Source organism: Ascaphus truei, chromosome 20, assembly GCF_040206685.1.
Source record: "Ascaphus truei isolate aAscTru1 chromosome 20, aAscTru1.hap1, whole genome shotgun sequence".
NCBI lineage: Eukaryota > Metazoa > Chordata > Amphibia > Anura > Ascaphidae > Ascaphus > Ascaphus truei.
Window position 1 is genome coordinate 5,395,162 of NC_134502.1, and position 15,283 is coordinate 5,410,444.

Consider the following 15,283-nt stretch of genomic DNA (forward strand, 5'->3'; position numbering starts at 1 on the left):
GCGGAACACATCCTATCACAGCCAGTGCCGGTGGGAGCCGGGGAACGTTACCGGAGCAGGAGCATTCATATTGGATAGCCAGCTCCTTATCCTTCACAGCGGTCCTCATCACCCTCCACCTCTGGCTACAGGTAAGTCTCTTCTGCTGCTCTGCTCCTGCTGTTCTCCAAGAGGAGGACTGAGGGAGCAGAGCAGAACGGAAATTACCGGACACTGGGTCACAGCCCCCTGGGTAATTTCTGGGTACCCACTACATCACCACCATAGAGGAACCCAGGAGCCTATTCAAGGAACTTGGAGTTTGCTTCAAATGCTGCACTTCCACAAGTCACCTATTCAGAGACTGTAAAGACGCTATCAAATATACAGAGTGTGACAGTGACATGTAGCAGCTTTATATCCAGAGACAATTAAACCTAACTGACTCAAGGCCCCCAACCCTGTTTCAAAGTATAGTGGAGAGGGAGAAGTGAAAGTAAAACCACCATCAGTCACATCCAAGTGCACCAAGGTTTGTGGAGAAGGACCTGATGCGAGATCCTGCTCTAAAATATGTCTTGTAGTACACCCCGAGTGACAACCTGAAAAGGCTATAAGAGTGTACACCATCATTGATGATCAAAGCAACTGATCTTTAGTTAGGTCAGAGTTCTTTGACTTGTACAACATATGAGACAATGCTTCCCCCCTACACACTCAGAACATGCACAAGACTGATCGAGACAACAGGTAGTAGAGCAAATGGCTACATCACGTGTGCCATAGATGGTAGAATAAAGATACCACTCCCTACTCTATACGAGTGTAGTCAGATGTCAGAAAATAGCTAAATTCCCACACCAGACATGGCACGTCATCACCCTCACCTCAAAAGAATAGCTGATCGTGTCCCACTGTTAGACCAAGAGACCCAGGTCTTACTACTGCTTGTCAGTTATATTTTGAGGGTATACAAAGTCTGCAAACAGTGCAATGGATCCCATAACACCCCGTATTCCCAAAGTCTTGACCTGGGATGGGTAATTGTGTGTGACGTATGCATTGCCAAAGTGCACAGACCTGACAACGTCGATGCCCTATAAACAAACATTGGATAATGGACGTGCATCTCTCTTCAAACCAAGGCCTAACCACTTTGACATAAAAGTAGGGCTTGGCAACAAGGAGAAACAAAGGCATTTCACTGAAAGTTACAGAGATATCTTTACATGAGAGAAGTGTGGAAATGGTATAGGATGTACAGCTTTGCAGACAACAAAAGACAATGATAAACCAGCTCCATCAATGGAAGACAGATTTACTGAGGATGATGGATAAAGACCTCTTTACAGATGAATCAAACAGTTTGGTGACCTGCTTCCATTTAATTCACCCAGAGGATGTCTCCCAAACAACAGAGAACAGGCCCTCTCTAGACTTGCTTTGCTGCGTTACAACTTGGAAAGGAAGCCAGAGACAAGCGCCACTTTATGGACTTCAGACAGAAGATATTCGACAGTGTTTAGCAGAACCCACTCCTCCACTGAAGGAAGGCGAAGAATGCTGGTACCACCATTATTTGGCGTTTTCCACCCCCATAAACCTGGTCAAATCCAGGTGGTATTTGATTCAAGTGTTCAATTCCAAGGAGTCTCCTTAAACTATGTTCTCATTACTGGACCAGACTTAACAAATATTCTTCTAGGAATGTTAATCTGCTTTAAGAAGGAGGGGGAAGGATTCAAACAGGAAAAAGATGGTGCACAGACAAAAAAAGTAACGCTGGCCGTGGTGACCAAGAACAATGTTTATTGATTAAAATCCAAAAACGTGGTGCTTGCAAGTTCTCTAACATGTTTCGTATGGCTTAGGTGCTTTGTCAAGCCTTGTGATTTGAGCCGTCTGTGGAAATCCAGAACTGAGATACTCCATTGCCTCATTTCTGTACATGTTCCTACAATAAAAACATCAAAAGTTCAAAGACTCCATTTTGTATGAAATAAGGAATCATTATCTGCCTGTCTCAATTTATTAAGCTTCAGTAACCCTGAGACAGAAATATAGATATAAATGATAGAAATTAATAAACAGCGCCTGTTAAGGTGATTACCTGAATCGTGGTCCCCCAGAATCACAACAAAACACCAAATATCCTAGCCAGCACAGCTATAATAACCACTAAATTGTGCAAATTTTGTGTGGTGGTGATGGCTCTGATGGTGGGTAAAATGTGAGATGTCACTAAATAATATATGGTAAAACAATATTAAAAAGTAAAAGTGGTAAAATATAAATGTTAAAGTTCAAATGAAAATATAAAGTCCTTTAACCCAATGCTGGGTAAACCTTGTATGGATAGTTTTGGGGTCCGGGCTGCTTCTTCTTTGGGGTCAACAACCTCCCAACAGATACCTATTAGAAAAACGAGAAGAGGAAAAGTGCCCGATCCTTGTGTAAAATCCAAATACAAAGTTTTAATGACATGAATCACGACAAATGCACACTCACAATTTGTCACTGAATAAAAAGCGTTGTATGGGCAAGACCATGCGCCAACATGTAGCTAAATCGCCGTCTGTTTGCTACGTCACACTGTGTGTATCCTTGTAAAACCTCACTGCTGCTGGTGTCACCTGGTAAATGTCTCTCCGGCAACCCAAGATTGCAGCTTGTGGTTCCTAGCAAACATACGATCTGTATTGCGGGTGACTCAGGGAACTCCTTCCCCTTCCTGGCGTCAGGAGGGTGTGACGGTGAGGGGGTAACCAGGCTCACTAATAAATATTAAGCCCACTTGGTTACCCCTGATCCGTGTGTCGAGGTCCCAGTGTGTCAGCTCTTGGACCCAGATGTCAGAAATGCATTACTGTGACTGTGTGCAAATTATGCGACACTAAAGATTTATTTGTGTTTTGCCTTTCCTGGGGTGCTGGGACCGAGAGATTTCTAGGCTGTAAGTTTTAGCGGGGGTTTGCCGGAGAAAGTCTTTACAGAATGTGTCTATGTTTCGGGGTTCCAGAGTTCTGGGATACCCCAAAAATTGGATCTGGGAATCGAGTGAGATTCTCGGATGCAGCCAAGCACATTGCTCCAGGCAAACTCTGACTCTGAAAACGTTCTTACGACTCACCGCCAGGATTCCTGCTGCAGCATCATCCAGACACGGTAAACGGGCGTGAAGGGGTTAATGTATACCTGCAATCTTACACAGGGTCCCTAGTATAAAGAGGGGTCCCTGGTATAAGGAAGGGTGCCCAGATTAATGCCCATGTACCCTGAACCTGGTATAGGAGTTCAGAGGATGCTCCAGCTATAGGATAAATGTGAGAGTGATTTCTTGTGTGTAAAAGATTTAAAAGTTATTTGTAGAGTGTGCCAAGAATGAGGCTAGTGAGTATAGGCAATATATACCCTCACTCCCATCCCTGACATCAGAACAGGGACTTACACATTTTTATCACACAAGAATATAGGACACAGTATATTTTATTAAAGAGTTATATTTAATAGGTATATGTACTGATAACCTGTGAATGAACTGTGGGATTTCCAAGTCATGGATTCCGAGGGACCAGATAGCTACCAAGCTTGGTGCCTATGGGTCTGTTCGGAGTCAGGACTTGAAAGCCTCAGGGTTGCCAATTTGTTAGAACAGGAGGGGTACTGCAGTTCTGCTTGAGTACCTGCATCCTGGGCTAACACAGGGCTATCCAGCCACCATTTGCCAGAACCCTGACTCTGGAGCCTGGACAGTGGGTGGGCTCAGTATGCAAAGAGGCAGAGGTGCCATGTTGGCGCATGCCCCTTTGCAGACTGAAAAAAGTTGCCCACCCAGCTTTACAATACCGGCAAATCGCTGATTGGCTGGCAGGGAAATTCCCATGCTCTGATAGGCTGTAGAGGTTTGTGAATGGGACATTGAAACCCATAAGGAGCGTTCCAGCCAATCAGAGGGGCAGATTCCAAGCGGCAAATTCAAAGGTGCTCTGTGCTGAATAGACGCAAGCCGGCTTCAAAGATTTTGAGTGAGAAAATGTTTCAAGTCCCACTTTTTGAGAACGTAGCGGTCGCGGCTGACATTGCATGCCGAAATCAGTTCCAGGAGTTTGTGAGTACCTCCCGGGCATTGGAAAGGGCTCCTACAGAGGTCATTTTTGTGAATTTCGTTTAAAGGACTATTTTATTCATTAGCCCCGTTCCCAATAAGTGTGTTAACCCTGTAAAGTTACATTGTGTGTATTTCTTTTCCTGAAATACATGACAATTTATTTTACCTCCTTGCTTTGCTCAATCAATGATCGCGGTATAAAAAGGTTTTGATTAACCTGGTCTCCCGTGATTGGTGAGCAAACTTTTTACGCGCGAGCCCCCCTTTTCATCTATGATATTAGTGTGGCCCACCCTGCCTGATTTAATCCAAATCCACTTGAGAAAAAAGTTTATTAAATGGGTATCGATATACAATATAAATGTGAATACAAATACGTAAAAATACTTGCATAATACAACATTTAAAAAAAAAAGCAAAATGTGCCAAATTTTATATGGGTTTTTAAAATAAATCATGCCTTAATTTCCTCTCATCTCATATCCCCCCTCCTTGTCTTGTATCCCCTCTCCTCATCTCTCATCTCATACATAACTCTCTTTCATTCTGTAGGAATACATAACTGTGAGGAAGAATTCCCCCCACAGCAGCATCCACCTGCTAACTGGAGAGGTGAGCACTGCTGGGGAATGTTACATTATACCAGATTCATGACTGTTCTGTCCCAAGCTCACTGTGGCAAGTGAGTAGAGGCAGGCAGCTTAACTCACTTCCTTTTGCTGCACACAGAGTCCTTATTTAACAAAAAGGGGGGATGGGCTGGGCAGGTAACAAATATAAGGGAGAAGTGAATTATATTAACTTTTCCAGAGGATATAGGTGAGGTGACTTCTCCAGATGGCTGCTGGCTGCAAGAGACAGTATGCTTGCCTGTTCAAGAAGGAAATATGGCAAGGAGAAACCATCAGCCAGGGGTCTTGGAACATACCAAATTAGAGCCAGTACAGTAGTTACCCTTTATTGACCACGCTCTGTCTGGACCTGTGTGTATTATTCTATCTTCTCTCTGATTCTCTGCATGTTCTTGTTTTACTGTCTCTTTATAAGTAATTACAGAATAAATTGCTCTATGTGAACGCTGAATGGGATTCTCTCTGTCTCAGGTACCTATAAGGTGTGAGGATGTTGCTGTCTATTTCTCTATGGAGGAGTGGGACTATATAGAAGGACACAAGGGGCTTTACAAGGATGTAATGATGGAGAATTACAAGTCCCTCAAATCTTTGGGAATCCCATTAAACAGGAGTTCAGGTAGAACTATGGTTTTAAAAAGTTCATAGCTTCCTGCTAGATTCAATAGAAGTGACATACAGACAAACTCACGTGTAACAAAAATGGTAGAGATGAAAATAAAAAAGGGACAAGAATAAAAAAGAAACAATAGCGCAATTTGTTTCCAAAAGTTAATCAGTGTATTAACTAACATCCAATGGTTGCACTCACATTTGGGAAGTTCTTTTAAGCATTTAGCCTTTGAGGAGTCTCTCCTTTAGCTCTCCCCTTGATCACTCTCCTGCACAAATCCTCTAGGGTCGCTCGGGCTGCAGACACAGCTTCCCTATAGTGTAGTTCGGATTCCATCCTCAAACCTACCCGTCGATATGCTCTGTCGGCGTGTGGTTGCACATGCGCACTCAGTCCTTCTCGTCCAGGAAAGTCAATGGGGGCTGGGAAATGTCCTCTGTTTACTTGGCTATCTCCACCCTACGCATTTCGCCGGGGTACTCAGCTTCATCAGGGAAGCCACAGGGTTGCACTACTACTACTAAATCCAGCTGGAAGCTATGAGCTCTTATGAACTTTTTTGGACTTATTTGTTTACCCCGCAGTGGATGATGGATATTGAGTTGTTACACCAGCTGATTTATTGCTTAAAAACTATCAATTGTTGTTTTATTTAGCTGTGTTGTCTTAGAGTTTTTCTAGATGTTTTTCACAATACATACATTCACCAGCATAATATATTTATATCATATATATACTTTTTTCAATATTAATGCACTTGTTAATAATTTAGTATTTAGTTGAGTAGCGCTTTTTGAATAGTTATATATAGAACTGTGTTTGTTTGTTATGGACTTAAACCAAAATATCCCACTCAAGGTTGATTCCAATTACGTAAAAGATATTATCAGCAGAGACACAAGATTGCAGTCTCTGTCTCTGCTGTTTTAGAGCAGAACACCGTCCCAAGTGTATTAAAATGGCGATTTAAACCTTGTGGGTAAAAAACTCTCAATTAAAATGTTTTTCTATCTTAATTTATATGTGAATCCTATGAAGATACTGTAGGGCCAATTAATTTTGAGATGGGACAAGTCCATTAAAGATTCTTAAGAATGAATATACATTTTTATAATATCTTTAAACTGCTACAATGTATGGTGTAAATGTATACACATCTGTTTAATCCTCTATTGGAACTAACAGGCCTCCACTATGAAAATCTAGATATTGTATCAATTAAAGAGCAGGGAGAGGAAGAGAGAGGAGAAAAGGACATTCAACCGGGGCAAATCCACCCAGACACCAGTGCAGGTGAGTAACATACAGGATAATAATCTCCATGGAACATGGGTCAGAATTAATAAATAGTCTCCCCGAGTTCTTAAATGTTTAGTTCTCACTCACTCACTATTGAACTCACTAGTTCAATCTCACTAAGGCCTGGGACATAGTAAAGAATTTGGTGGTGCTGCTGCTCGCTCTTGCTTGCTGCCGCTCGCTCTACCAGGAGCTTTTTGCTGTCCTGGCAGAGGAGACAGCAAGCGCTTGGGAGGCGGGTATCACTGTGTGTGTGTGTCACTTTGAAGTGGTCTGTGTGTTTGTGTGTCACTGGGGAACCTGTGTGTGTGTGTGTGTGTGTGTGTGTGTGTGTGTGTGTGTGTGTGTGTGTGTGTGTGTGTGTGTGTGTGTGTGTGTGTGTGTGTGTGTATATGTGTGGGGGTGTGGGTGTGGGTGTGGGTGTGTATGTTATATAATATTTTAAAAATTAAAAAAAAGACATGTGAAAATAAATTATTTATTAACATTGTGCAACTTTGATTAATATATTCGCGCACACACATCACACACCACACACCACACAGACACATACACACTGGTACACGCACACGCACACGCACATGCACACATACACACGCACACATACACACTGGTATACACACTGGTACACACACACACATACACACACACACATACACATGCACATACACACATGGACACACACATACATGCACACACACACATACATACATGCGCACACACACATGCACACACACACACACACACACATGCACACACACACACACACACACACACACACACACACACACACACACACATACACACATACATGCACACACACACACACACACGCATGCATGCACATGCGCACACACACATGCACACACACACATACATGTACACACACACATACATGCACACACACAGACACACGGGCAGAAGGGGGTACATCACCCGCTCCCCCCCCCGGCAGCGCAAGCCCCCTCCATCTCCCGCAGGCTGACAGCCACAGGAATCGGGCAGATGGAGGCACATCATCCGCTCCCCCCCCCCCCCCCCCGGCAGCGCAAGCCCCCTCCATCTCCCGCAGGCTGACAGCCACAGGAATCGGGCAGATGGAGGCACATCACCCGCTTCCCCCCCCCCCCCCCCCCCGGCAGCGCAAGCCCCCTCCATCTCCCGCAGGCTGACAGCCACAGGGATCGGGCAGATGGAGGCACATCACCCGCTCCTCCCCCCCCCCCCCCCGGCAGTGCAAGCCCCCTCCATCTCCCGCAGGCTGACAGCCACAGGGATCGGGCAGATGGAGGCACATCACCTGCTCCCCCCCCCCCCCGGCAGCGCAAGCCCCCTCCATCTCCCGCAGGCTGACAGCCACAGGAATCGGGCAGATGGAGGCACATCACCCGCTCCCACCCCCCCCAGCAGCGCAAGCCCCCTCCATCTCCCGCAGGCTGACAGCACCACACATCAACACGCACGCACACGCACATCAACACACACACTCTCACTCACTCACTCCGCTGGCGCCAGACAATAAGTACCACATTCACATTTCCCTGCTCTCCTTCCATTGGTTGCTGAGGCGTCACGTGAGCGGAGTCAGCGCGTGAATTTAAAATTTCACTGTTGGCTCTGTTCAAGCGCGCCTCAGCAAGCAAGGGAAAGCATGCGCGAGCCCCTACTAAAGCCGCTTTAATTGCGGCTGTAGGGGCTCAGTGACAAGCAGCAGCAAGCGAAAGCAAGCAAGCACTAACCATGGCCTGGGCCTTACACTACACACACGGCTGGCATACTCCAGGAACCACTGATTCAACACTATTATGCTATTAAGCAGGTCTGTTACCACCTAAGATCAATGTGGATTCTAGGTAGTGTTTAACTGTTTGGTGTCCGGTCAAGATCATTAGGGGATTTAAAATACAATAGTATAAGCAACTTGCATTTATATTGCCATTAACCCCTATCTTGAAATTATCAGCCTCTCCATCTGTTTATATTATTTTTGAGCACTTAGAAGAGTTGATATATAAAAAATTGTATTTTATTTTAACTGTGATTACCCCTCTATATGTGATATATAATTATATTTTGTGATGAATTTCGTTTAGGATATTATATCCTTTATATCATTCCTCTGTGGTTGAGTGCTACAATAGGGGGTTCTTTTTTGCTGATCAGTCTTGTTCAGTTTTTGTGTGTATACAATATATTCCCCATGCTCCCCACTCTTTCTGATACTATTTTATGAGTATTAATAGTTGAGCTTTTGTCGTTTCTTTCTGTTTGTGCATTCCTTATTTTAACCTTTAAAATCAATAAACACACAATTTCCTAGAAAGCTCAAGAACCCCTTAAGCTCACCCTGCCCCACTTTCCAAGTAGCAGTTTTTTTCATGTTCCTGTTGTGACAGACCCAATTTGGTTATTCTCCCTCCAACAGAGGTACATGAGAATTTTATCAGGTAGTGTAAATACCTGCAATTTGGTTATGCTGTGACGTGGCTGCAGGCTTATAATGCTTTGGCCAAAGGGTTTAACTAAATGACCCTTGCTCATGAGAATATCAGCACTGAAGTATTGCAGTATGTATTTTGTCACATTGGATGTAGCATTGGGCATTTTTGTCTTTTGTTATTTTAACTTTTAGATTACTCTAATAATGTACCTGCTATGGCTGAGGACCAGTTATGCCATACTTTAGGTCCTCGTGTCATTCTAGGTAAATCATCCTTAAAATGCCAGTTTTCTCTGGGTTGATCAGAGCCCCCTCTGCTTCTGTATGTCACTCTGGGGAAGATCCCCGAACATGTGATTGCTACCAATGGGGAGCGGCACACCGGGAAGTGCTGTGGCCCATCTTTACGAGCATCGCCTTTACCTTACAGGGTGGTGATATTATTTAGAAGCATGGAGAGGAGTCTTTTTTTTCTATTTCTTTTGTTTCCATATTCAAGTTCTGAATTGTCTTTGTAATGATTACATATAGAGAGAGGACAGCCAATACATAAAGTGTCATAGAACATATAACCAAACTCAAAAATGTTGCAACCAAAAAGCCAACACCCCTCATTGTCAAATGATGCTCATAGTGAATGAAATGTTGGATTACACTCACTGTTATGATACACTCACTGTGCATTTCCTTCCAACAGATGGAACCATGAGCTGGATTCACCCTGCAGCGTGTTCAACAGATAGGACTATGGAAAATATCAATTTCCCCTCCGAGTGGAAGTGTCATAAATGCAATGAATGTGGGAAACACTTCACTCGCAAATCTCATCTTATTGTACATCAGAAAACGCACACAGGAGAGAAGCCTCATAAATGCAATGAATGTGGGAGACACTTTGCTAACAAATCTTATCTTAATGTACATCAGAAAACACACACAGGAGAGAAGCCTCATAAATGTAATGAATGTGGGAAACAGTTTACTTTAAAATCATATCTTATTACACATCAGAGAACACACACGGGAGAGAAGCCTCATAAATGCAATGAATGTGGGAAACAGTTTATTTTAAAATCGTATCTTATTATACATCAGAGAACACACACGGGAGAAAAGCCTCATAAATGCAATGAATGTGGGAAATACTTCACTCGCAAATCTTATCTTATTGTACATCAGAAAATACACACAGGAGAGAAGTCTCACAAGTGCAATGAATGTGGGAAACAGTATACTTTCAAAACTGATCTTATTGTACATCAGAAAATACACACAGGAGAGAAGTCTCACAAGTGCAATGAATGTGGGAAAAACTTCAAGCTCAAATCGTATCTTATTGCACATCAGAAAACGCACACAGGAGAGAAGCCACATAAATGCAATGAATGTGGGAAACACTTCAGCCGCAAATCTAATCTTGTTAAACATCAGAAAACGCACACAGGAGAGAAGTCTCACAAGTGCAATGAATGTGGGAAACACTTCAATCTCAAATCGTATCTTATTACACATCAGAAAACGCACACAGGAGAGAAGCCACATAAATGCAATGAATGTGGGAAACAGTTCAACCGCAAATCTAATCTTGTTAAACATCAGAAAACGCACACAGGAGAGAAGCCTCATAAATGCAATGAATGTGAGAAACAGTTTACTTACAAATCTAGTCTTATTGTTCATCAGATAACACACACAGGAGAGAAGCCTCATAAATGCACAGAATGTGGGAAACGGTTTACTTTGAAATCTAGTCTTAATGTACATCAGAAAACACACACAGGAGAGAATGCTCACAAATGCAATGAATGTGGGAAAGTCTTCACCCGCAAATCTAATCTTGCTGAACATCTCAGAGCACACAGGAGAGAAGCCTTATAAATGCAATGAATGTGGGAAAGACTTTGTTTTCAAATGTAGTCTTATTGTGCATCAGAAAACACACACACAGGCTCTAAAACATCAATCTGCACAACTATTAAAGAAAACATTTACAAAATTCTGTTTTATTGGTACCTAACCCCAAATAGGTTGAGCCAGATTTTCCCCGGGTCCTCAGATCTGTGTTGGAGAGGATGTGGGCAAAAAGGAGACATGGCTCATATCTGGTGAAATTGCCCAAAAATTCAGGTGTTCTGGATCATGATACAAACAATGATACGAGAGCTCCTGGGGCTAGAGATAGAGGTGGACCCACTGGTGCTGGCTAAACCAATAGAGGATCTACAACCCCAAGAGAACAAAATGATAAGCCACGTCCTCACTGCAGCTCGATGCTCGGTAGCCACGGCATGGAAAAAAATAAACACCCCCTCCAAGCAGACAGTACTGAGACGGGTCAGGGAAATAAGATTAATGGAACTCCTCTCGGCGCAGCTGGGTCAAAAGGTCGATAAATTCCATAAGGTTTGGTCAGTATGGCCAGACAATTAACAGTAAAACATAGGGTCCATACAAGACTGGAGTTAACAGGCCTCCCCCCCTCCTCTCATTTCTCCTCTCCCCCCCCCCCCCCACCCTCTTCTTTCTTGCTTTTTTCTCCACTATCCTTGATTTTCTCCGAGAGAGAAGCTCGGAAGCGGCTGCTTCCTGAATAGGTTGTTAATCATTTTTTGTAGAATTCAGCGGATGTAAGTTAATTTATCAAGAGTGCTATTTATGTTGTAATATAATGTTTAATACTTTTTCTTTTTATACACTGTGAAGTTGTAACAGATGTATGTTAAAACCTGTTATTTGATGTCATTCTCTCAAAAAACAATAAAAAAATTGAAACAAAAAAAATAAATAACACACACAGGAGAGAAGCCACATAAGTGTAATGACTGTGGGAAATGGTTTGCTCACAAATATAGTCATATTATACATCAGAGATTAACCACAGGAGAGAAGAAGCCCTAATTAATGAAGTGAATGTGGAAAACATTTTGCTACCAAATCTTGTTATACATCAAAGAAACCACACAGGGTAGAAATGTCATACGTTCACTGACTGTGGGAAACACTTCTAGTAAGTCCTCTCATAATCGACATCAGATAATTCAAATAAGAGAAAAGCCTTATGCTTGAACTTTGTGTGGGAATTGCTTTACTCACAGGTCAAATTTCAACACCAGACAACTCGTACAGAACAGAAATAATGTTTGCCATAAATGTGGGAAATACTTTGCTTCCAAATCGAATTTTACAGTATGTCAGAGAATACACAAAGGAGAGAGACTTACGTTTAATATTTTTAGGAAAGCCGCTTTTTGTTGCATCACGATTCACAATGTTTTTTTGCCTAAATGTGGGAAATGCTTTTCTGAAAACTCAAGTCTTACACACCAGACAAACTCATACAAGAGAGAAATGGAACTTCCCATGGCATATTATTTTTTCCCTCACCTTGAAAATCTTGTCACACACCAGCGAACACATGGAGTAGAATCTGTGTGATTGTCCCACGTGGGAAAATCTTTATTGATAAAATATTTCTATGCATCAAAAAAGCCACATAAAATGAAAGACTTGCTAGTAAACCCACACATGGATCACAGAAAACCTGTTCATGATAGGAAACCCTGTTTTTAGGTGTTTTGTTTCTAGAATGTTCAATTTGCACTTATTTTCTGCAAAAATGTCCTGATTAACAAGAAATAAAGAAAATGTTTGGGAATTGGTCTCACCGTGTCGGCACACTCGTGGCTAACCTGGTCGCGCTGGTGACGTCACACTGCAGGCGGTTCTGGAGAGATTGTGATCGAATCTGTGGTTCACTATTATGTGATACATGCTTTTTTTACTGGCACCATTGTGAGTGCGTTTTTCATATTTTATTATAAAGTTAATTTATTTTATTGATCTGTGCTATGTAGTTCTTATCTCTCTTTATATCGTTGGAGCACATCTATCTCGGTGACATCGGAGGGAAGGGACTCATTTGCATTCTGTTGGGATTATTCCCTTAAATGCCCATTGAACATCGTTTTCCTGTGAGTAGGCTGGACATAGAGCCAAGATTACCATCTTTATACTCCCAGTGTGTTCCTACGTCTACACTTATATTGTGTGTGTTGCTGTTTTCTTCTCTCCCATATGCTCCCCCTGGATTTCCTGACAATCATTCTTGTGTTTTGGAACCCGTGAAGACAGGTCCCACCGGAGGGTTTGAGCTGGGATTTCAGATGTTTTATCACATATTCACTCATTTTGATCACATAATATTGTTGTTATATTTATGTATTTTTTATTATTAATATTGAGGTGTTCGCGCCTATTATATCACTGTCACGTACTCACTATTTGTGGGTACGCAGGGTGAATTACATTGGGCTGCACAGAGTTCCCCAGACTCCTGGTTTTCGAGCCCAGGTATCCAAAACCATTTTCCCACACATAAATAAGGTTCTCCAAGGTTTATAATTTATTAAACTATGGTTCATTGTGTGTTATACTGTATGTATAAATATAAATGCAGTCAGCCTGAGCATTTGCATAGGTGCCAGGGTGTCTGCATAGACATCTGAGCTGAAAGGAGAACCAGGATGTCCAGAGGTGTCGGGCCATTTGGTTTAGCATGGAGGGGCAGAGGAACAGGCCCAAAAGCCATCTTTGTTCTCTGAGACACTGTGGAGCCTGGCAGGTGGCCATGATTGCGCTCTGTGCGGCTTGGCACGCCCCTTCCTCTGACATAATCAGCCAGATGATCCCCGCTCTGGTTGGCTGGTGGGAAAAGTTCCCACGCTCTGAGTGGCAAGAAGTCCCTGTTCATGTTAAACATAGGACACAGAAGTCTATGAAAGGGGCTGTCGCAATCACATTCTGTCTCTGTCTACAGATTTACAGATAATCTTGGGACTGGTCCAGTGAAGCACTGGTTGGGTTTCCCAGGGGCATTGAGGTGCCAGGGAGGCCTAGTCTAGTGGAGGACCAGTTCTGAGGAATAAGGTTACTTGTTCCAGGCATACTCCAGTGACGTGGTGGGGACAGGGTAAGCGTTTTGCTGAAGCAGGCACTTCTAGGAAAGTCTATTTCAGCCCCCATACCCCAGTAACAGTTACATTCTATCTGTATTTTGTATTTCATTGTGTGTACACAAGTTTACCTGAATAACCGTCATTTTATTCAACCACCTTGTTTTGCCTAGTGAAAGATCCCGGTATAAATGTGTTAAAAGTCCTTGTCTCCCGTGACAGGCTTTTTGTTCGCGTGGCAGGGGTATGGATCATTGGGCTTTGGGCTATAACTTCCTGCGGGGAATTATAGTACAAAGTGAGCTGCGGATTGCAAGCTCTCAAAACAAGTGGTGTCGTGCTCACGCTATACAAAGCAGGGAATCACACTGGTTCTTGTCACTTAGTTTAGTGCCACAGGGTGAAGATGGCTTACTTAGAGGACTGTTACTGGAATAGGACGTCTGTGGTTGCCCGGTGTGCGGATTATGGGCTGACGAAATAGCACTGGATGTTGCGGTACACAATGCCCCTCCTCTCTCTGAGTAAGGGGTTCCTGATACCCCGGAGTGAGGTGCAGGTACCCAGCTCCATGGGCACAGTCAGAAGCAGGTCCCAAACCCCGCTGGAGTGCCGGTAACTCAGGCACTACCAAGAGCTGACACTCTCCTCCTGGAGAGAAAGCTGAGCACCAAGGCGGCAGAGGGAGAGATCAGTCAAGCTGATGCTGGGGATCCTACCTCCTTGATAGCCTCCATGCAGGCTGATGGTGCCACTCTTGTGCCATGCCTCACGTTCCCCAAGACGGTGACCGGTGTTGCGCCTGCAGGGTATCCACTGTGGCGCTGTTTCACTGGAGACCAGGTATTTACACCTTTTTACCGGGATCATTCACTGAGCAAAACAAGATAGTAAAACAAATTGTCATTTATTCCATTGAAACAGATGTACACACAGTGGATTACAAAATACAGAAGAAAACACATTTACTGGGGGGTCTGGGCTACAAAACTAGACATTCCTATGTAAAATAGAACAGAAAACAAAGTCTTTAAGTTGACCGGGACTTGGCCCAAAATGTCCTGGAACTCAAATCGGCATGAAGTTCCTGACGCCACGTCTCTCTTTAATCCGGAGGTTATGAAATCCCTTGACCGAGAGTTAGTACCAAATGTCCTGGAACTGTTTTCGGCTTGCAATCCCAGCTGCGACCGCTACGTTCTATTCTCAGGACTTGGCCCTTAAATTTCTGAAGCCGCCTCGCTGCTATTTCTCCGAGAG

At 43.3% G+C, this 15,283-nt stretch overlaps 1 protein-coding gene across 1 annotated transcript in view; it reads left to right on the forward strand.

Annotated features, from left to right (window-relative positions):
- The window catches only part of LOC142471219 (uncharacterized), a 31,051-nt gene extending 18,141 nt beyond the window's left edge, over positions 1 to 12,910 (forward strand). The window contains 5 exon segments of the mRNA XM_075578018.1: positions 4,640 to 4,699; positions 5,191 to 5,338; positions 6,518 to 6,625; positions 9,769 to 10,918; positions 10,920 to 12,910. Coding sequence (XP_075434133.1) covers positions 4,640 to 4,699; positions 5,191 to 5,338; positions 6,518 to 6,625; positions 9,769 to 10,918; positions 10,920 to 11,088 — 1,635 coding nt within the window. The 3' untranslated portion in view covers positions 11,089 to 12,910.
- Positions 12,911 to 15,283: the final 2,373 nt, after the last annotated feature.